Source organism: Scyliorhinus torazame, chromosome 12 (genome assembly GCF_047496885.1).
Source record: "Scyliorhinus torazame isolate Kashiwa2021f chromosome 12, sScyTor2.1, whole genome shotgun sequence".
Taxonomy (NCBI): Eukaryota; Metazoa; Chordata; class Chondrichthyes; order Carcharhiniformes; family Scyliorhinidae; genus Scyliorhinus; species Scyliorhinus torazame.
Window position 1 is genome coordinate 86,264,939 of NC_092718.1, and position 23,232 is coordinate 86,288,170.

The 23,232-nt window shown below is 53.6% G+C and overlaps 1 protein-coding gene across 2 annotated transcripts in view; it reads left to right on the top strand.

The window, feature by feature from the left end:
- xrcc1 (X-ray repair complementing defective repair in Chinese hamster cells 1) overlaps nucleotides 1-23,232 on the top strand; it is a 112,361-nt gene that overhangs the window by 59,447 nt on the left and 29,682 nt on the right. The window contains exons 4-8 of one of the 2 annotated variants that reach the window (XM_072468949.1): nucleotides 3,668-3,826; nucleotides 15,595-15,675; nucleotides 17,539-17,656; nucleotides 18,230-18,378; nucleotides 21,111-21,255. In XM_072468949.1, coding sequence (XP_072325050.1) covers nucleotides 3,668-3,826; nucleotides 15,595-15,675; nucleotides 17,539-17,656; nucleotides 18,230-18,378; nucleotides 21,111-21,255 — 652 coding nt within the window. The remainder of the gene's footprint in view (nucleotides 1-3,667; nucleotides 3,827-15,594; nucleotides 15,676-17,538; nucleotides 17,657-18,229; nucleotides 18,379-21,110; nucleotides 21,256-23,232) is intronic. The other variant, XM_072468950.1, reaches the window with a different exon arrangement.

Genomic DNA, 23,232 nt, shown 5'->3' on the forward strand with positions numbered 1-23,232 from the left:
CCGCGGGAGGCTCGGTGCGGAGGGAGCGCCGCGGGAGGCTCGGTGCGGAGGGAGCGCCGCGGGGGGCTCGTTGCGGAGGGAGCGCCGCGGGAGACTCGGTGCGGAGGGAGCGCCGCGGGAGGCTCGGTGCAGAGGGAGCGCCGCGGGAGGCTCGGTGCAGAGGGAGCGCCGCGGGGGGCTCGTTGCGGAGGGAGCACCGCGGGAGGCTCAGTGCGGAGGGAGCGTCGCGGGAGAGTCAGCGTGGAGGGCGTGTCGCGGGATGCTCCGTGTGGAGGGAGTGTCGCGGGATGCTCCGTGCTGAGGGAGCGCCGCGTGAGGCTCATTACGGAGGGAGCGCCGCGTGAGGCTGAGTGCGGAGGAAACGTCGCGGGAGGCGCCGTGGGAGGCTCAGTGCGGAGGTAACGTCGCGGGCGAGTCGGTGCGGAGGGAGCGCTGCGGGAGGCTGAGCGCCACGTGAGGCTCGGTGCGGAGGCAGCGCTGCGGGAGGTTCTGTGCAGAGGGAGCGCCGCGGGAGGCTTGGTGCGGAGGGAGCGACGCGGGAGGCTCGGTGCAGAGGGAGCGTCGCGGGAGAGTCAGTGCGGAGGGAGCACCGCGGGATGCTCCGTGCAGAGGGAGCGTCACGGGAGAGTCAGTACGGAGGGAGCGTCACGGGAGAGTCAGTGCGGAGGGAGAGTCGCGGGAGAATCAGTGCGGAGGGAGCATCGCTTGATGCTCCGTGCGGAGGGAGCGTTGAGGGAGAGTCAGTGCGGAGGGAACGTCGCGGGCGGCACCGTGCGTAGGGAGCATTGCGGGAGGCTCCGTGCGGAGGGAGCGTCGTGGGAGAGTCAGTGCGGAGGGAACGTCGCGGGCGGCTCCGTGCGTAGGGAGAATCGCGGGAGGCTGCGTGCGGAGGGAGCTCCGCGCGAGGCTCTGTACGGTGGGAGCGTCGCGGGAGGCTCAGTGCAGAGGGAGCGCCGCGGGAGGCTCAGTGCGGAGGGAGCGCCGCGGGATGCTCCGTGCGGAGGGAGCACCGCGGGAGGCTCAGTGCGGAGGGAGCGTCGCGGGAGGCTCAGTGTGGAGGGAGCGCCGCGGGAGGCTCAGTGCGGAGGGAGCACCGCGGGAGGCTCAGTGCGGAGGGAGCGCCGCGGGAGGCTCAGTGCGGAGGGAGCACCGCGGGAGGCTCAGTGCGGAGGGAGCGCCGCGGGAGAGTCAGCGTGGAGGGAGCGTCGCGGGATGCTCCGTGCGGAGGGAGCACCGCGGGAGGCTCAGTGCGGAGGGAGCGTCGCGGGAGGCTCAGTGCGGAGGGAGCGTCGCGGGAGGCTCTGTGCGGAGGGAGCGCCGCGGGAGGCTCAGTACGGAGGAAACGTCGCGGGAGGCTCAGTGTGGTGGGAGCGTCGCGGGAGGCTCAGTGCGGAGGGAGCGTCGCGGGAGGCTCAGTGCGGAGGGAGCGTCGCGGGAGGCTCAATGCGGAGGGAGCGCCGCGGGAGGCTCAGTGCGGAGGGAGCGTCGCGGGAGGCTCAGTGCGGAGGGAGCACCGCGGGAGGCTCAGTGCGGAGGGAGCGTCGCGGGAGAGTCAGCGTGGAGGGCGTGTCGCGGGATGCTCCGTGTGGAGGGAGTGTCGCGGGATGCTCCGTGCTGAGGGAGCGCCGCGTGAGGCTCATTACGGAGGGAGCGCCGCGTGAGGCTGAGTGCGGAGGAAACGTCGCGGGAGGCGCCGTGGGAGGCTCAGTGCGGAGGGAGCGCTGCGGGAGGCTGAGTGCGGAGGGAGCGCCGCGGGAGGTTCTGTGCAGAGGGAGCGCCGCGGGAGGCTCAGTGCGGAGGGAGCGCCGCGGGATGCTCAGTGCAGAGGGAGCGCCGCGGGAGGTTCTGTGCAGAGGGAGCGCCGCGGGAGGCTCAGTGCGGAGGGAGCGCCGCGGGAGGCTCAGTGCAGAGGGAGCGCCGCGGGAGGTTCTGTGCAGAGGGAGCGCCGCGGGAGGCTCAGTGCGGAGGGAGCGCCGCGGGATGCTCCGTGCGGCATCGCGAGAGGCTCCGTGCGGAGGGAGCATCGCGGGAGAGTCGGTGCAGAGGGAGCGCCGCGGGAGGCTCGGTGCGGAGGGAGCGCCGCGGGAGGCTGGGTGCAGAGGGAGCGGTGCGGAGGGAGCGCCGCGGGAGGCTCGGTGCGGAGGGAGCGCCGCGGGAGGCTGGGTGCGGAGGGAGCGCCGCGGGAGGCTCGGTGCAGAGGGAGCGCCGCGGGAGGCTCGGTGCAGAGGGAGCGCCGCGGGAGGCTCGGTGCGGAGGGAGCGCCGCGGGAGGCTGGGTGCGGAGGGAGCGCCGTGGGAGGCTCGGTGCTGAGGGAGCGCCGCGGGAGGCTCAGTGCAGAGGGAGCGCCGCGGGAGGCTCAGTGCAGAGGGAGCGCCGCGGGAGGCTGGGTGCGGAGGGAGCGCCGCGGGAGGCTCAGTGCGGAGGGAGCGTCGCGGGAGGCTCAGTGCGGAGGGAACGCCGCGGGAGGCTCAGTGCGGAGGGAACGCCGCGGGAGGCTCAGTGCGGAGGGAGCGCCGCGGGAGGCTGGGTGCGGAGGGAGCGCCGCGGGAGGCTCAGTGCGGAGGGAACGCCGCGGGAGGCTCAGTGCGGAGGGAGCGCCGCGGGAGGCTCGGTGCGGAGGGAGCGCCGCGGGAGGCTCGGTGCAGAGGGAACGCCGCGGGAGGCTCAGTGCGGAGGGAGCGCCGCGGGAGGCTCAGTGCGGAGGGAGCGCCGCGGGAGGCTCAGTGCGGAGGGAACGCCGCGGGAGGCTCAGTGCGGAGGGAGCGCCGCGGGACGCTCAGTGCGGAGGGAACGCCGCGGGAGGCTCAGTGCGGAGGGAACGCCGCGGGAGAGTCAGTGCGGAGGGAGCGCCGCGGGAGGCTCAGTGCGGAGGGAACGCCGCGGGAGGCTCGGTGCGGAGGGAGCGCCGCGGGAGGCTCGGTGCTGAGGGAGCGCCGCGGGAGGCTCGGTGCAGAGGGAGCGCCGCGGGAGGCTGGGTGCGGAGGGAGCGCCGCGGGAGGCTGGGTGCGGAGGGAGCGCCGCGGGAGGCTCAGTGCGGAGGGAGCGCCGCGGGAGGCTCAGTGCGGAGGGAACGCCGCGGGAGGCTCAGTGCGGAGGGAACGCCGCGGGAGGCTCAGTGCGGAGGGAGCGCCGCGGGAGGCTCAGTGCGGAGGGAGCGCCGCGGGAGGCTCAGTGCGGAGGGAACGCCGCGGGAGGCTCAGTGCGGAGGGAACGCCGCGGGAGGCTCAGTGCGGAGGGAGCACTGCGCTTTTGGAGGATACGTCTTTCAGATGAAACATTAGACCGAGGCTCCGTCTGCCCCTCTCGGGTGGATAGGCAGTATTTAAGGAAAGGACGAGTTGTGTTGTCCCCAATGTCCTGGGACCAAAATCCATCCCTCAACCAACAGCACGAAAAATCAGATAATCTGGGCCACCATTACCATTCTGCCTGTGCTGTGCTCAAATCAGCTGCTGCATTTCCTGCATTACAACATTGATTGTGGAATAAGTACTTTATGGGCTGTTAATCAATGACTACATTTCAGAAATGATCCCTTGGCTGTGAAGTTCTCCCGAGATATCCAGTGGTGTGAGCGCTACTTACAAGCACTTTATTAATGTCCTATTTTCAACCAGATCTCCTGCAGTGATTTAAATACTTCTTTCTCTCTCTCTCTCGCACCTAGGTTATCCTTGTGTCCTCATTCTTCATGTCTCCAACGGAAAGTCGGAGTGGCACGAACCTCAACAGAGTCCGCATGTTCGGCCCTGACAAACTTGCCAAAGCCACTTTGAGCAAAAAATGGGACCGTGTTAAGGTGGTCTGCACCCAGCCCTACAACAAGGTGAGTGCCGAGGCAACACTGTCAGAGGTCTGGTGCCGAGGGAGCACCGCGCTGTCAGAGGGTGGATGCTGAGGGAGCACTGTCGGAGGGTGGGTGGTGAGGGAGCACCACACCGTTGGAGGGTCAGTACTGAGGGAGTGCTGCACTGTCAGAGGGTCAGTACTGTGGGAGAGCTGCACTGTCAGAGGGTCAGTACTGAGGGAGTGCTGCACTGTCAGAGGGTCAGTACTGAGGGAGTGCTGCACTGTCAGAGGGTCAGTACTGAGGGAGTGCTGCACTGTCAGAGGGTCAGTACTGAGGGAGTGCTGCGCTGTCAGAGGGCAGGTACTGAGGGAGTGCTGCACTGTCAGAGTGTCAGTACTGTGGGAGCGCCCCGCTGTCGGAGGATCGGTGCTGAGGGAGCACTGCACCACCGGAGGATCGGTGCCTATGGAGCGCTGCGCCGTCAGATAGTCGATGTCGGACTGGCCCACCAGGTCAGGGGAACAAATGGCCTTTCGTTCGGGTTCTGAGTCTGCGGGATTCAAAAGCTGGTATGGACTAGTAACTGGGAGCGCCTATCGCGTAACGAGCGTTGACTTGAAACTTACGCTCTTGGAGGCCGTCGGACCGGTCACTGCCAAGGGTTGCTTCGCGTTGCTGAGTGACCCTGTCAAGAAGGACGATTTGAACTTGGGGGCTTTACTTTATAGTCCCCAGCGGCTTCCCGCCTTTCGGGGCGGACCCCGTACCTGGTTCCAAGTGATTGGACTTCGTTCCAATCGCTTGGTTCGATTTCTCCAATACTGGAGCTGTTCCCTGATCGTTGGGCGGTGTTTAAGTGTCCGTTAACCCCTTTTGTGTTGGCTCCTGCTGGCGCCGAGGAGTCTGGCTTGGCCTTGTTTACCTCAAATGTTTTGATTGTTCCCGGGGATCGCTCATTACTATGTAGATGGCTGCTACATTACTATGCAGATGGCTGCTTGTATCGATGCTGTCTGGCTTTTTGTGGAGTCTAATACACAGTGACCTTGCACCTGATAGTTTTTGCTGTTCTCCATTTTAAGTCGGGAAGTGGCCAACTCAGGTGGCTAAACCCCCTCCTTGTGATCCTAACGCGAAGTGTGAAGGATCACATAACTGCGTTGTCTTCATTCCCTGACCCGGCGAGCACTCTTCTATGGCCTCTACACTGATGCAAGAAAATTTTAACTGACAATTCTAAGTGGCGCTATGTCAAAACAGGGAAATGCATTACAAAATAAGAAAAATGGTCTAACTGTCCTTAATAAACTACACTCACTCAAACATTCGATCATACTAACTTCCTAAACAATACACACAAAATCATGGCAGCATTAGTCACATTTTTCCTGGCTTGGCAGTCAAGCTTGAGATTGTACAATCGCTCATGATTTCTTTATTCACAAAAAGAACGCAAATGAATGTTCTTTATTATCAATCGCGGGGGTCAGGGGTCTGGTCATAACTGAAAATAGGGGATCTTATCCTATATACCGGGGTGCGAGCGCAGTAGGCTCTCCTTCGCCATTTCCTCAGACGAATAGTCTGCACGATGCAGCAGAGTATCGCCAATACCAATAGGGATTCTATCAAGTAGGACAGGGAGTACCAGGTTATAAACCTGTCACACCAAGATGGTGAGGTGTCGCTGGTGACTGGGCTCTGGGTACTGTGGGGAAGTGAATCATTAACGGCTGGGGGGGGGGGTTGAGGTCAGGGGGTTCGCGTTCGCGCACAACCAAATGTTCATTTGGTTGCGCGACACGGAGGATGTCCTCATGGTTCTTCTTTCTCTTCTCTTTTCTTCTCTTCGTCTCTTTTCCTGGAGCTTCTGGGGTTCTGTGGGATCAAGCATAGTGTCTGTTACTATCTTGGTTTAATATCTCGTCTGTTAGTATGTCTGTCCTTTTGTTCCAATTCTCCCTTAACGGTTTGTCACCATGTGTGACTCCTTCATTTTTTTTTATACCAAATATGCAGGACAAGGCACACTTACAAATACTGAACCAGTGCGAGCCGTCTCGCAGACTGTGCGATTTACCATCCAAATGTTTGAGGATGAGGATGTAAATAGCATAGGGTGGCAACCTAAGGGTTACCTGAAAACAAAACACAACTTTTTGAACGAAAAGTGCCGAAATGAGGTGCTTATGGGCCGCGACGGGTAAGAGTTGGATGGAATCCCCGGGTAGGATGGCGACCAATGCCGTGTGTGCCCTACCCGAGCGTAGCTGACCAGAGGGGGGTTCCCAGGCAGGGCGGGTCCCAATGCCGTTTCTCCACTGCCTGAGCAACCGACAAGAACGGGCAAGAAATGTAGTCATCGTGGGGGGTTGCCGTATTGGTTCTTCCTTCGAACCAGAAGGGCAGTTATGAATGTGGGGTCTGTGTTTCTGTCGACAAGACGAGTTCCTCTGAAGTGGCGTCTGGGACATTAACAAGTCTCTGTGGACAAACTCGTTCCTCTGAACTAGCGTCTGGCCAAACTAGTTTCTCTGACTGCCAGTGGGCATCAGAAGGGTGGTGGCGTGGGGCTGTGGAAAAAATTTTCCCGATCTTGCAAACAACATTAAACAATACCACTACAAACAACATTAAACATGCTGCAGGCTCCATCAGAAAGGACACCGTTTTCTCCCAAGCGGTTCCTTTTTAAAACATCATCTGGACACCTCAGTTCTGGGTTGTGAACAGGGTCGCAAAGGGGTTCTCGTTTTGGGAGTCAGACTCAAAGTCGTCATCTTCTCCCAGATGCCAAACTCTCGAGTGTATCAGGGCGGATAGGGCTGCAAGGTGTGATTTGGGATCTCTCTCGTCATTCCGGACGAGTCTGTATGAGTTATCTCGGTGCCAAAAGGTGGTGTCTAGTTCTGTGGGGACGGAATCGGGGTCGTCATTGTAGGTCGGTGGTCGGTGGTGGGGTTTGTTTAGGAAAGTGATCATGAAGGGATCACTCGAATCATGGTCAGATTCGCTGGGTGTGGGTCCTGTTGCATGGGGATAGTAGGGAGGTGTGTTGTGGCTATTGTCCGAGTCGCTGCTGCTGCTGCAGTCTGTGGGCGTCCGGGGCGGAGGCTAGAGTTTGGGGGTGGAGTCGGAGTTGAGTCCGTGGCTGGGCTGGACGTGTTGGGGGAGGATAGGGTTACGTTGGCTGTGGGCGGGGCGTGGTCTGCTGCGTCGAGCATGACGTGGTGTGCGTGGTTCGACTGTGGTCCATATGCCTTAAGCTGGTTAATATGGAACCACGCAGTCTTTCCGTTGGGGAACTTTATTTTGTACACGGAGGGGCTTTGTCCGCAATGGAGTACGGACCCGAGTACTTTGGTGACAGGAATGTGCTGGGGTTGTATATGGAGAGCATGACTTGCTGTCCTACACTGAACTCAGTCGCATGCACTGTCTTATCGAAACAGGCCTTGCTCTGTTTCTTCAGTGTGCCCAATTTCACTGCGGCTGCTAGCTGAGCAGTTTTAACATTCTCTACCAGTTGTTCTACTGCTTTCTTGTGTGAGGGCCGTCACTTCGGAGCTGGTCAAATCTAATCCCAATAAAAATTCTGTGCCTTTCATGGGGCGTCCGGTTATGAGGGTGTGTGGGGTGTAACCTGGAGAAGTTAAAACTATTTCGCAAAAACATCAGCGCAAAAGGGAGGACTGAGTCCCAAGTGGTGTTGTTTTGCTGGACCATTTTTCTGAGGGTGGATTTTAGGGTCCGATTCATGCGCTCCACGATACCACTCGACCCGGGGTGGTATGCAATGTGGAATTTTTGGGTAATGCCAAATATCGTGAGGACGTTCTTCATGACACGTCCCGTAAAATGGGAACCTTGGTCGGATTCAATGCGGGGGAGTCCCCATCTCGTAAAGATGTGGTGGATTAGGATCTTGGCTGTGGTCTTTGCCGTGTTCGTTCTGGATGGGAATGCTTCCACCCATTTGGTAAACGTGTCTTATCACCACGAGTACATATTTATAACCATTCCTGCAAGGGGGCAATGGTCCTATAAAATCAATCTGGAGGTTAGTCCAGGGGCCACTAACGGGGCGGGTGTGACTAAGTTGGGCTTTCTTGGAGTATCTGTCCGGATTGTTCTGGGCACAGATAAGGCAATTCTCAACGTAGTGCGTTACGTCTTCCTTTAAACTGGGCCACCAACAGAGCTGCCTGAGGTGGGCTGTAGTGGGATCAATTCCCTGATGTCCATGACTGTCATGGAACAAACAAATAAGCTGATTCCTGTCGTTTCAGGAACCACATAAAGGTGTCTTTTAACACCACACCGTCATGTGGTTCAGTGCATTTTTAAACCGATCGTAAGGTGCCGTAAATTTTCCTTTCAAAATCTCCCTGAGATTGCTGTCCTGCTTCTGGGCCTGTACTAAATCCTCGATATTAGTCTGCGAGACCTGAACTGCATTCACTGGTGCGCTCTCGGGGGATGTCCAAAAATATCCGTGCCTGGAACCTACCTTTGCCAATGCGTCGGCTTTTACATTTCCAGGGGGGAGGAACGATGGTGACTACGAACTTTAACTATTCCAAAAGTCCTGCCCTGTGCTTTTCTAAAATGTGATGGAGCAATGGGGCTGAGGGGAGGGGTTTTCCGTCTGCGGAAACAAATCCTCTTGCTTTCCGCAGGGGTAGGAATTCTGTAAGGCTATTGCAGACATAGAAGCTGTCCGAGTATATGTCTGCTGGGCTGGGGAAGGAATCTGGGTGTTCTGCAATGTACACCACAGCTGCTAGTTCTGCCGCCTGTGCGCCTATGTGTCCTGGAAGTTTTATTGCTATTTCTTCTAGGGCGCGTCCCTGCGCGTCCTTGACATAAATGCCGCATCCTGTTATGCGCTTCCCTTCTAATATTGTGGAAGATCCATCCACATATACTCTTATGGGGTCGCACGTGTCTGCGTGCTTGGGGCTCTGGGTTGGACTACCTATCTTTTTGGCGGATGTTTTTGCAATAAAGTGGCCTGTGTTGTGGTGCAGTGAGATGATTTCACATTCGTGGGGGGTGCCTGGGTACTGTAGGTTATCTGCTAAGAAAGTGTGGGTCTTGGTCCTTTTAACAGTGATGTCCCGTCCCTGCAAAAGAAGGGTCCATCTTGGCTGCTCTAATCTGACTAACTGTACCGTCCTTGAGTCGTCCGTCCAGTAAAGGTTGGGTGGGGGTGTGTTCAGTGAGAATTGTGATGGGGTTTAGTCCGGTTATGTAAGAAAAATACTGTACTGCCCAAAAAACTGCGAGCAGGTGCCTTTCACAGGCTGAAAATCCCTGCTCCACAGCATCTAAGACTCTGGAGGCGTAATCCACGAGCCTTAACTGTTCGTGCTGTTCCTGGAGGAGCACAGCCGAAAGGGTGCGGTCTGTGCTTGCTACCTCTATCGCATAGGGGGAAAGCGGGTCTGGAACTTGTAGTGCGGGAGCTCCTATGAGTGCTCTTTTCAAAGAGTCCACAGCATCCATATGCTGCGGAAGCCATTCCCAGGGGGCTCCTTTCTTTAGGAGGTCCGAGAGGGGTGCTGCCTTGCTGGCAAAACCGTCAATGTGGTTTCAGCAGTAGCCAACCAGTCCTAAAAACGACCAGAGGGCTGAAACATTCTGGGGAAGGGGCAATTGGCCAAATCGGGGCATTATTAGTAGAGGCTACTGATCTGAGTACACACTGCTCTAATAAGCTGTCAATAACTTTTGCGATTTCTCCCTCTGCCTCTTGGGGAAATTCGTATTGCTTTTGGGGTCTAGGGTCAGGTCCTGTGATTTGTACTGAACCAGTCATCCGGCCATAGTCGTGTTTGTGGGTCGCGAATGCTGTCCTGTTCTTTTGCAGAACTGCCCTAACCTGCTTGTCCGTGCTAATCGTAGTCGGGTCAAACCAAAATTCGTCTACTGCACTAATCTTGTTTGCATATTCACCTATGGTGAGCATTGCGGGGGCTCTTGCGGATTTTGCCATTCTCCAGACACATTGGTTGACTGGATCAAAGGACAGATTGTGGGAATTCATAAAACCTATGCCTAAAATGTGCTCTGCTGTGTGGGGCAGGTCGACGAAGACTACGGGGTGCTTGGTGGTGATGGTGCCGATTTGAATGGGTGCAGGGGCTGTGATGTGTCCCTGCTGTGAGTGGCCTGTAAAGCCGCTGAGGGTGATGGTGGCTGTAGTGGGCCACGTGTCCTTTTGAAACATGGTAAAGGAATTTATTGTGGTGCGGGACCCTCCTGTGTCCCAGAGAAACTCGATGGGCTGTCCCCGTATTTTTGCTGCAACTGCTGGTCGGCCGGACCTATCCCAAAGGGTGTCGCAGACCCAACTGGGGGAGCCCGAACACCGTCAGTCCATTCCGTTCAGGTCCGTCTGATCTGAACGGGTGCTAACGCTATGTATTGGCTGTGTCTTGTTCTTATTTAGAGTGCCTGTCTGCTGGGCCCTCTGTTGCTTTTGTGGGGCATTGCACTCTTGTGCAAAGTGTCCTAAGTGCCCACAGTTGTAACACTCCTGTGGTTTCTGTAGGGGGCTGTTCCTGCCTTCATTTACCCATGCAGGGTTCTGGTGTGCCTTAACTGTGTGTATGTCTGCTTCTGCCTGCTGTTCTTCGGGATTTTTATTCGTGGGTTTGTTTTGAACAGATTACTCCCAGGTGCGGGACAATCTTTTTACAACCCATTTCTCATTATGAGCCTCCTCTGAGGGATCATAATTGGCACAAGCTTTTTGTCCTGTTTCTGTGGCATGGTTGATAAGGGTGCGGGTCCATTTGGGGACAAATGGGCACGGTCTAAGTCTCCGAAAACTGCTGCGAAATGGATCCACAGGCGTCCAGCAAACGCTGTGGGGTGCTCGGTTTTCTTTTGCCTGCGCTTATTGAGGCCATCTACGGGGTCACCCCTGTTATACCCGATCGTGTCTAGGATCGTGGTATGCATTTCTGCAAGGGTGCCTCCTCCTACATTCTGTGGGTGGAGAAGGACTGCTACGACCGAAGGGTCTAAACTCAAAACTGTGAGCTTTACTTGCTCTCGCCGTACATGGTAGCCTGCTGTTTTACTCTGGCAAAGAAGTGGTGGGGGTCTGAGGTGGGGAGCAACGGTTTGATTTTATCGCACGCGTCCTGTAATTGGGTCACTGTTAAGGGGGTGGTATACAGAAATTCCGTGTCGTCCAATGTGGCTGTGTGGTGGGTAGTGACTGGGTTCATTGGAGCCTGAACTATCTGCTCTGTGGAGGGTTGGGGTGCTTTTCTCTTCTGGGGCTTTCCCTGCGCACATGTTCCCTGAACACATCTCTGCGCTGTCTCACTCAATTCTTCCCAATCAGGGCCGTCTTCCTCATCTAACTGTGATCCAAAGGTTTCCTGGAATCCTTTTTGAACTGAAAGCAGAGATTGCAGTTCTGCAATCTGCTTCCGGCACTTTGCGTGGTCTAATGAGCTTTGTCTTTGCTCCGTGGTGGCAGCATGGAGTGCTCTTAACGCTGCCTTCAGGTCACTACACTGCCTCTGCAATGCCTCTACCTGCATCTCGGTTTCCTCTCGTACCAGGACTGCACATTGCGTGTCCTGATAGGCCTTTTCGTACTGGGATTGGAAGCTGCTTAGGTGCACCAGACAAGACTGGTGTGCCCACTTGGCATCATCCACCTCTCCGTCCTTTGCTGCTAACTTCCTCCTTAACTCTACGTTCTCTTTCTCTACCTCACTGACATCGACCTTGCTCATTCGATATATACCTTCTATCTCTTCGCAATTGTGCCAAACAGGACACGATTGCCATCGGCTTGCGAGCTCTTCCTAAGTTCTTCTTGTGAATCTCGCTCAGGTTCTCCCACCAAGTATGTCCTATACTCCCGGGACCTGTTTCCTCACTTTCACAGAATTCGCTCCAAAGGGGCCATCATTTCCCTTTGAGGTACTTTCTGATTTCCTCTTCCCAAACAGGACACTGTTCTACTCTACTGCTGGTCGCTGCAACCACAAATTCTTCGGGGTTCATGAGGCGTTGCATCGCCTGCATTGCCATCTTTCCTATCTGAATGCTTCTCTTGAAATTTGGAACAAGGGGGACTAAGGCGGTGCTGTAATTATGGGTACGGCTTTCGCTATTTTCCGGAATACAAACTCCCGACAGTTTTGTCGCAACAAAAATCTATCAGTATTACCTTATGGCCCTGTTAGTTACGCATGCATTTAACACACTTCCGAATTATGAGGATTGATCAGAACTGCTTGAACACTTGTGGTTTTTCTGTTCCCAATTGGATTTCTAAATCAAATTTTGGGTTCTCCCGGAGTGGTTAAGCAACTTCTAGATCGGGTCCCGTCAGGATGTCGCCAGTAATATATTGCTAACTTTTGGTTGGTTCAATTGGCTCTGTTTTATAACCTTTGCTCTAGAGTCGCCAGGTATCTTTATGATACCGCCACGAGGTTCAAGTTCAAGTAATAATCAATAACTCAATACACCAATTAGTAAGATTCAAATCAAAGCACATTTATTATACACAGTAAATCGCTACTCATGCATAAACTCTACTTTCTAAGCTATTTCTATCACTAACAGGCCAATCCTTAGCTTCGGACTGGCCCACCAGGTCAGGGGAACAAATGGCCTTTCGTTCGGGTTCTGAGTCTGCGGGATTCAAAAGCTGGTATGGACTAGTAACTGGGAGCGCCTATCTCATAGCGAGCATTGACTTGAAACTTACGTTCTTGGAGGCCGCTGGACAGGTCACTGTCAAGGGTTGCTTCGCGTTGCTGAGTGACCCTGTCAAGAAGGACGATTTGAACTTGGGGGCTTTACTTTATAGTCCCCAGCGGCTTCCCGCCTTTCGGGGCGGACCCCGTACCTGGTTTCAAGTGATTGGACTTCGTTCCAATCGCTTGGTTCGATTTCTCCAATACTGGAGCTGTTCCCTGATCGTTGGGCGGTCTTTAAGTGTCCGTTAACCTCTTTTGTGTTGACTCCTGCTGGCGCCGAGGAGTCTGGCTTGGCCTTGTTTACGTCAAATGTTTTGATGGTTCCCGGGGATCACTCATTACTATGTAGATGGCTGCTACATTACTATGCAGATGGCTGCTTGTATTGATGCTGTCTGGGTTTTTACAGAGTCTAATACACAGTAAACTTGCACCTGCTATCCGACGGAGTGTGGTCGTATCGGCCCATATCACTTCTGAATGTGGGCGTAAAAGTGTTGGCGAAGGTACTGGCGGGTAGGCTGGAGAAGTGCCTCCCGAAGGTGATAGGGGAGGATCAGACGGGGTTCGTGAAAGGGAGGCAGCTGTTTTCGAACATTAGGAGGGTTTTGAACGTTGTTATGGCACCGGCGGAAAGAAAGGAAACAGAGGTAGTTGTGGCATTGGACGCCGAGAAGGCGTTTGATCGGGTAGAATGGGGGTACCTGATGGCAGTGCTGGAGCGGTTTGGGATTGGACCAAGGTTTGTGAACTGGGTAAAGCTATTATATAAGGAACCGAAGGCGAGTGTCCGCACAAATAATATCAGTTCGAGATATTTCTCTCTCTCCTCCGTGGGACGAGACAGGGATGTCCTCTGTCCCCCCTGCTGTCTGCACTTGCGATTGAGCCGCTGGCCATCGCATTGAGAATTTCGGGAGCATGGAAAGGAATAGTGCGGGGGGGGGGGGGGGGGGGGGGATAGAGCATAGGGTGTCCTTATATGCCGACGACCTGCTGCTGTATGTGTCGGAGCAGAGTGCGTCGATAGGAGGAATATTGGAGCTACTGCGGGTATTTGGGTCTTTCTCGGGGTACAAGTTGAACCTGGACAAGAGTGAGTACTTTGTGGTGTCTCATTCCGTAGAGCAGGGTCTCATTTTAGGTATCTGGGGGTACAGGTTGCCCGGGAGTGGGGGAGGCTTCGCAGGTACAACATCACTAGTTTGGTGGGGAGAGTGAAAGCCGATCTGGCAAGGTGGGATGGTCTCCCTCTGTCACTGGCAGGTCGGGTACAGGCGGTTAAAATGAATGTGTTGCCGCGATTCCTGTTTATTTTACAATGCCTACCGATTTTCCTGCCAAAGTCTTTTTTCAGGGAGATTGAGGGAAGGATTACCTCATTCATATGGGGAGGGAAGGTGGCCAGAGAGAGAAAGGTGCTGCTACAGAGGGGAAGGCAGGCAGGGGGTTTGGGTCTCCCGAACCTGATGTACTACTACTGGGCGGCGAATGTGGAGAAAGTGTGGAGCTGGGTCAGAGGGGTGAATTCTCAGTGGGTCAGAATGGAGGAGAGTTTGTGCAGGGGGTCGGGGCTGAAAGCACTTGCAACAGCGCCGCTCCCGATAGCTCCGGGGAAATATTCAGGGAGTCCGGTAATAATAGCTTCATTGAAAATCTGGAGGCAGTTTTGCCAACACTTCGGGTTGGGTTTAGGGTCAAGGGAAATGCCGATTCGGGGGAACCACAGATTTGAGCCAGGGAGGTGGGATGGAAGTTTTCGGAAATGGGAAGAGAAGGGGATTAAGACGCTAAAAGATTTGTTTCTTCGGGGTCGGTTTGCAGGATTGAGGGAGCTGGAAGCGAAGTATGGGCTGGAGCAGGGAGAAGGGTTTAGGTACATGCAGGTTCGGGATTTTGCCAGGAAGGAGATACAGAGCTTCCCAGAGGAACCGGCCTCCACATTGCTGGAGGAGGTGTTGACGACAAGGGGACTGGAGAAGGGGGCAATGTCAGCGGTGTACGGAGCTATTTTGGAAGGGGATAAGGAACCACTGGAAGGGATCAAAGCAAAGTGGGAGGAAGAGCTGGGAGAGGTTATAGAGGAGGGGGTCTGGTGTGAGGTGCTCTGGAGAGTGAATGCCTCCACCTCATGTGCGAGGTTGGGGCTGATACAGCTGAAGGTGGTATATAGAGCGCACCTCACGAGGGCGAGGATGAGCCGATTTTTTGAAGGAGTAGAGGATGTGTGTGAGCGTTGCGGGTGGGGGGGTCCCGCGAATCACGTTCATATGTTTTGGTCCTGTCCAAAGCTAGGGGAGTACTTGAAGGAGGTGTTTAGGGTAATTTCCAAGGCGGTGCATGTGAAACTGGACCCGGGTCCCCAGGAGGCCATATTCGGGGTGTCGGACCAGCCAGGGTTGGAAACGGAAGCGGAGGCAGATATCATAGCCTTCGCCTCGTTGATCGCCCGAAGGCAGATCCTGCTGGGATGGAGAGCAGCCTCTCCACCCAGTGCCCTGGCGTGGCGGGGGGACCTGTTGGAATACTTGACCCTTGAGAAGGTGAAGTTCGAACTGAGTGGAAGCTCGGAGGGGTTCTACAAGTCATGGGCACTATTTATCATGCACTTTCAAGAACTGGATAACATCGAACATTAGTTGGGGGGCTGGGTGGGGTGGGGGGGGAGGGTGACTGTGTAGCTTAAGGGTGACTATGGGTAATCCCTGATTCCTTTGTGTCATTTGTTTATGTAAACATGGGGGTTGAGGTTTGGGGGTTGGTGGGTAGATGGGATCGTTGTTATTATGGGGATTGACATATCTTGTTGATTATTGTTTATTGTTGATGGGTGTAAATGTGGGAGAAAATGTGAAAAAGGAGGAGAATTTTTTTTAAACTTGCACCTGCTAGTTTTTGCCTGTGTTGGCTGAATTTCCCATCAGCCTTTGCTGTTCTCCATTTTAAGTCGGGAAGTGGCCAACTCAGGTGGCTACACAACAAAATGTATGAAGCATCACAAAGGCTGTGAGTATGTGGGTGTCGTTCCTGTTGACTAATATTTTTCCTTACCCCACCCCAATGTAGAGTTTGGCGTACGGCCTCTCATTCATCAGGTTTTACTCCACTCCTGAAGACATCGAAACGTCTCCTGGGTCCTCCTCACCGGTGAGTGTGAATATAAAACCAAAGAAAGAACAGCTTGTGTTTACATAACCCCTTTAACTGAATAAGATTCGCTAGTCACCTCGCAGGACTGTTATAGAACTGAGTTTGACACCAAATTGCTTGAGAATTGGAGACAGGTGAACTCTGGCTAGATCAAAGAGGTAGCATTCAGAGGGAGCATCTTAAAGGAGGAGAGAGAGAGAGAGGTGGCGATCATAAAACTAAAAGAAGCAGGAACAGGAGTCGGCCATTCAGCCCCTCGAGTCTGCTCCCCCATTTAATAAGATCACGGCTCCAACGCTCACTTAGTCCACTTTCCTGCCTTACCTCTGTAACCCCTAATTCCCTTGATTAAAAAAACTTATCGAACTCAGCTTTGAAAATGTTCAAGGACTTGGTCTCCACAGATTCCTGGGTTGAAGAATTCCAAAGATTCACCACACTTTGAGAGAAAAAATTCTTCCTCAGATCCGTCGTCAATGAGCATCCCCTTTATTCTGCGACTATGCCCTCTGGTCCCACATTCTCCCAGGAATGGAAGCAACCTCAACATTTACCCAGTCTAATCCCCCAAGAATCTTATGTGTTTCAGTTATGCCACGTCTGTTCTTCTGAACTCCAAGGAGTACAGACCCAACATGTTTAATCTTACCTCATATGTCAGTCGTCGTCGTCCCCGCCCCCCCCCCCCCCCCCCCCCATACACGAGATCATCCTAGTAAACGGCCCCCGATGGTAGTGCATCTTTTCATAAATAAGGGGACCGAAGCTGTACACAGTATGCTAAATGTGGCCTCACTAGTCCCTTGCACAGTTACAGCAACACCTCTTTACTTTTATACTCCAGCCCCCTTGAAATAAAAGGCAGCATTCCATTTGCCTTCCCTATTACTTTCTGCAGCTGTATGCTAATGTTCTGGGTTTCATGAACAAGGACCCCCCCACCCCCAAGTCCCATTGTGCTACAGCTTTCTCCAGTCTTTCTTCATTTCAATAATAATCCACTTTCTCATTCTTCCAACGTGAACAATCTCGCATTGAATTCCATTTGCCAATTTCCTGATCACTCACTTAACCTGTCAATATTTCTGTGTAAACTATTTATATATTCCTCACAACCTGCCTTGAGGAGCGAATTACTGAGCTTGTGGCCACCTGGGCAGCTGAAGGCTCAGTCACCAATGGTGGAGCGATGGGAATCGGGAGATGCTCAAGAGGCCGGAATTGGATGAGTGCAGAGATCTCGGACGGTTGAAAGGATCTGGAGGAGGTTACAGGGATGGCGAGGATTGACGGGGCCGGAGGAGTTTACAGAGATGGGGATGATTCTATGGACTGGAGGAGGTTACAGAGATCGTGAGGGTTGTAGGGACTGGAGGAGGTTACAGAGATAGAGAGGGTTGTAGGGACAGGATTAGGTTACAGAGATGGGGAGGTTGTAGGGACTTGAGGAGGTCACGGAGGTAGGGAGGGTTGTAGGGGCTGGAGGAGGTTCCAGAGATATGGAGGGCTGTAGGGCCTGGAGGAGTTTACAGAGATAGGGAGGGTTGACGAGACTGGTGGAGGTTACAGAAAGGATTTTGGGGGAGGGAGAACTTCTCTCCTTTAAGATGCCCCTTAAATTTTCCTTTTTGACTGCGTGATTGGTCACTCTTCCTAATCTGTCCTGTGCTCCAAATAATGTTTGATCGTCACTCGGGGCATTTTTCACATTGTAGGTGCTATATAAAGGAAGTTATTGCATTAATCCTTTGCCTGTATTTGATTGAATACAACTTTGGTGTACAGTTGTGTTTGTGTTTATATGTGTGTGTGTTTATGTGCTTGCGTGTCTGTGTTCTAACTTGCCCTTCTTGCCAGCAGAAGATCACCAAACTGGGTCAGTTTGTTGTGAAGGAGGAGGAAGGGAGCGGGAACAGTCTGAAGCCAGGCAGCTTGTTTTTCAGTCGGGCGAGCAGACCCCAACTCAGCCCACCCACAGGTCAGTATTCCACGAGCAAAATGTGGTGTTGGTGGGTCAGAGAACGCTTCGTCCCCTCGCAAGCAATGAGACACCGATTATGGCAAGTTTGGGCAGAGGCTTACAGAAAACTCACTGTGTAGAAATATATCTGTGTTTTTAATTAAATACTCAGCACACTTCAGCCAACAAGTCCCCAGAGTCTATTTAATCGTCAGTCAGTCTATTAAACAGTGCCCTGCAGCAAACAGTCCACAGACCCCGTTTTAAACTGTGCACGACAGCAATCAGTCTGATGTTTGTATCGAGTTGACGAAAGCAAGCAGAGTTTAATTCAAGAATCTCTGCAAACTCAAGGAAACAGAACTCATGAATGAAACCACAGCAAAGTCTACCGATTAGAGCAGAGTGATTTCTCTTGCAAAAATACAGCAAGTGGGGGATAGTAATGTGGTACAAATTCTGTGCGTAGAATCAATCCCAGTTACTCGAGCGAGCTTGGCGTGGGGAGAATTTCACAATTTTTCGCTCTGGTCAGAACACATGTCCCAGTGCCATCGACCATTAATTTTTATTTCCTGCTTTCTCCTCCAGCCGTCGCTGCTCCATCGCAGAGCGACAAGCCTACGGCAAGCTATGCGGCAGCAGCACTGCAGGCGAGTGGTGTCGCGTCTCCGAGTTCTTCGTTTGTGCCCAAGGAGAAATCTGCAGCAAAGCCCGGTCTGGGCGCGTCCTCTCCAAAGGTTTTTGAAAATAAATTTAGAGTACCCAATTCATTTTTCCCAATTAAGGAGCAATTTAGCATGGCCAATCCACCTACCCTGCACATCTTTGGGTTGTGGGATTGAAACCCACGCAGACATGGGGCAAATGCGCAAACTCCACACACAATAACTCCAAAGGTGTGTCATTTCCCATCTTGGACCTCGAGAGGTGCAGTGTGGGCCCTCAGTCAGGGATGACTTTGAGGGAGTCCGAGTGTGGACATGGTCCAAATGAATGAAATGTTCAGCACTTGGTTCCAAGTGATGGTAGAACCGCCACTGTTCTTTCCATCATGTTGCTAACCCGGAATCCTCCCCTCTCTTATTCTCTCTTCCATCGGTGGGTGTTTGAAGGCCTTGGCAAGTTGAATCACCAGCTGTTTGGCTTGGTTATGAACGCACCTTCCTTGGCCATGAAGTCCTGGGGTGGGACTCTAACCCAGAGCTTTTGGCTCAGGCAGGGATGTGATCCCACTGCGCCACAACACCTCCTGGGGATAGTTACTAACAAATCCACCGTGAATTCAGGAGAACCGTTTTTATCCAGAGAGCGGGAGAAGGTGGGACTGGCTCCCGGGGAATGGGGAGTATTTGGGACTGGCTCCCACGGGGAGTGGGGAGAATGTGGGGACTGGCTCCCACGGGGAGTGGGGAGAAGGTGGGACTGGCTCCCACGGGGAATGGGGAGTATTTGGGACTGGCTCCCACGGGGTGTGGGGAGAAGGTGGGACTGGCTACCACGGGAAATGGGGAGTATGTGGGACTGGCTCCCACGGGGAATGAGGAGTATGTGGGACTCGCTCCCATAGGGAATGGGGAGTATTTGGGACTGGCTCCCACGGGGAGTGGGGAGAATGTGGGACTGGCTCCCATGGGGAGTGGGGAGAATGTGGGACTGGCTCCCGTGGGGAGTGTGTGGGACTCACTCCAATGGAGAGTGGGGAGAATATGGGATTGGCTCCCATGGGGAGTGGGGAGAATGTGGGACTGGCTCTGATGAGGAATGGGGGGAATGTGGAACTGGCTCCCACAGCGAGTGGGGAGTGTGTGGGACTCACTCCCACGGAGAGTGGGGAGTATGTGGGACTGGCTCCCACGGGGAGTGGGGAGAATGTGGGGACTGGCTCCCACGGGGAATGGGGAGTATTTGGGACTGGCTCCCACGGGGAGTGGGGAGAATGTGGGACTGGCCCCCGTGGGGAGAAGGTGGGACTCGCCCCCATGGGGAGTGGGGAGAAGGTGGGACTCGCTCCCATGGGGAGTGGGGAGAATGTGGGACTCGCTCCTGCCGAGAATGGTCAAAGTAAATAGTTTTGATGTATTCAAGGCGGAAGCTGGGATAAACCCATCAGGAAGAGAGGAGTAGGTGGATAATGTGTTGCGGTATAATGGATTTGGGTGGTAGGGTGGCTGTTACTGGTGCGTTAATTGTATTATGAGGTTAAGGCTGTTCAACGCCAATGGTAATAAGGAAACCAAGTCTTGACTGCTTACAAATCGGGCTTTATTCTCAGTGACACACAACTTCATTGTCTGCTGTTTTCCCCTTGGTGTACAAGGGGATCCAATTAACAAATAGATAAGTTAGCGATTTAAGAGTATCATGTCCCTTCAAGGGACTAAATGAAAACTATATTTGAAGTAAATTTCTTCAAACTAAATGTGATCTTGGTGGCATAGTGGGTTAGCACTGCTGCCTCACAGCATCAGCGACCCGGGTTCGATTCCGACCTTGGATGAATGTCGGTGTGGAGTTTGCACCTTCTCACAGTGCCTATGTGGGTTTCCTCCAGATGCTCAGGATTCCTGCCACTGTCAAAAGTGTGCAGGTTAGGTGGATTGGCCGTGCTAAATTGCCCATTCGTGTCCAAAGGATGTGCTGGTTCAGTGGATTGGCCATGATCAATGCGTGGAGTTACGGAGGAGTTTGCCTAGGTGGGGTGCTCTTTCAGTGGGTTGGTGTAGACGCGATGGGCCGATTGGCCTCCTTCTGCACTGTTGGGAATCTGTGGCAGTCAACAATGCATTCCTGCCCCTATGTTTCCCCTTTACACTCTTAGGCTGTACAAATTAAACAAATAACATGTCAAATGTTTCCCCTTTATATACTCCCAGTGATTCACTTGCCAATTAACCTACAATTAACTTGAAGACTCCTTGAATGTTAACTATTTTATATCTAAACAAAGGATACATGGGTGAAGGTACTGATGGAATAAGTCTCTCGACCATGTGTGAAGAAAGACTGCCGAGAGACTGGGTGGAGGCATGCCTGCTTTACGCTGCGGCCTATAAATAAACCAACTATCAGGAAAATGAAAGCAAAATACTGGACACTGGAAATCTGGAATAAAAACAGAAAATGCTGGACAAACTCGAGGGTTTTTCAGTCATACGGACTCGAAACGTTAACTCCATTTTTCTCTCCATAGAAGCTGCCAGACCTGCAGAGTTTATCCAGCATTTTCTGCTTTGAATTAATCAAGAAAAAGATTTGTGTCTAGTTCCATATTTTGCCATCGGGTTTTGCGATCCCATTGACCAGATGCTCGTGCTCAGCACCAGTGCCGGCACAGAGCTGAGTGGCCTGTTTTTGTACATTGCTTGTATTTAAGTGTAATATATACTGTGACCGGCTCTCCCTACACTGGGAGGCTCGCATTGCAGCCCGGGAAACATCACGGTTAACGGTTGTGCGATTTGCCTTGCAGCCGCTGACTCTGGGAAAAAGGAAGTTCGACTTTGCTAAGGAGAGGATGGGAGGACTTCCTGTCAAAAAGGAGAGCCCCGGAGAGGGATCTGAATCTTCGAGCAAGAAGACGAGCCCTCTGCCGTCTGCAGCCAAAAAATTCAAAGGTAGACGTGCCTCTCGCGTGTGAGAAAATAATACTCGGGACGTTGGACGGAGTTGTACCAGCGACGCAGAAGTTTTTTTGTTTTTTTACTTCAGAGTACCCAATTAATTTTTCCCAATTAAGGAGCAATTTAGCGTGGCCAATCCACCTACCCTGCACATCTTTGGGTTGTGGGGTTGAAACCCACGCAAACACGTATGCGTAAACTCCACACGGACAGAGACTCCGAGCCGGAATGGAAGCTGGGACCTCAGCTCCGTGAGGCAGCAATGCTAACCACTGTGCCACCATACTGCCCTTTGACGCAGAAGTTTAAGGCAAATCCCATCACCCTACAGCTTTGCAAAGCCCTGGTTAGGTCAAAACTAGAGCATTGTATCAGGAAGGTAGCGAGTGTCCTCGAGAGGGTGCATGTGAGATTTTACCAGATCGTGTCCGGGGATGAGGGATTTTATCTCCATGGTTTGGGTTAGAGAAGCTGAGATTGTTCTCCATTGGGGTATAGGCAATTGAGGGGAGATCTGGTTGAGGTGGACAAGATCTAGATGAGGTAAACACTGAAAAGCTGTTTCCATTGTGGGGGGAGTGGTTTAGGATGTGAGCCCCCCACACACACTGTGGGTGGAAGCAAACACAAGATTTCAAAACTTGTGACAATAAAGATTATTATTATTATTGTGGATGCTCCATCATTGAACACATGTCAGACTGGGATTATTAACATCCCGAACCAGACACCCAACAGTTGCTCCGATACTGGACAAGAATCCCAATCACTTTTTATTTTAATTTGTAAAACTGTGAGGAAAGGACACTTTGTTCCAGGAGTGACTCCACACACAAATGGGGACGTGGTGCATTAAAACAAACTTTATTAGCAACACAGCATGAAACTACCTTTAACAGCACATAAATGTAACTCACAATTACCAGTTAAACAATGCTTAACAACAAAATTAGACACCAATCAAGCAAAACCCATCATGGGTCAAAGCCCTCTTGTGTTAGCAAACACAGGAATACTTGCCTATCTTAAGATGGAACGATCTTTTGAGAGTCTGCTTGAAGAGATAGATCCTGTCAGATTAATGCTCAATCTCTGACAGCCTTCTTGAGAAACTGTTGTTCAGCTCACAGCTTCCAGAGAACTAACTCCAAACTGACCGTCACAGATCTCGCCCCTCCCATTATTACATTACCTTTATCCCACTCAAATCCTATGACCTGACTGCCTAAGTTGAAACACACTGGGCGGGGGTCGGAGAATCGCGGGGGGCTGGCGTGAATCCCGCCCCCGCCGGTTGCCGAATTCTCCGGCACCGGAGATTCGGCGGGGGCGGGAATCGCGTCGTGCCGGTTGGTGCCCCCCCCCCGGCGATTCCCACTGCTAGGATGCTTGTCCCGGCGGCGTGGATTAAACCACCTCTCTTACCGACGGGACAAGGGGGCACGGGCGGGCTCCGGGGGGGGCCCCCACGGTGGCCTGCCCCGCGATCGGGGCCCACCGATCACCGATCCGCGGGCGGGCCTGTGCCGTGGGGGCACTCTTTTCCTTCTGCCTTCGCCACAGTCTCCACAATGGCGGAGGTGGAAGAGACTCCCTCCACAGCGCATGCGTGGGGATGCCGTGAGCGGCCGCTAACGCTCCCGCGCACGCGCCGCCCGGCAATGTCATTTCCGCGCCAGCTGGCGGGGCACCAAAGGCCTTTTCCGCCAGCTGGCGGGGCGGAAATTAGTCCGGCGCGGGCCTAGCCCCTCGAGGTTGGGGCTCGGCCCCCCCAAGATGCGAAGGATTCTGTACCTTTGGGGCGGCGCGATGCCCGACTGATTTGCGCTGGTCGGCGGACATCGCGCCGATACCGGAGAATTTTGCCCACTGTCTCTAATTATCCACTCCCCAGAAATTGTAACAAAAACCCATTCAGGCTTTCCTTTTAAACATGAGCATGGCTTGAAATAAAGATGATCTCACTTTTGT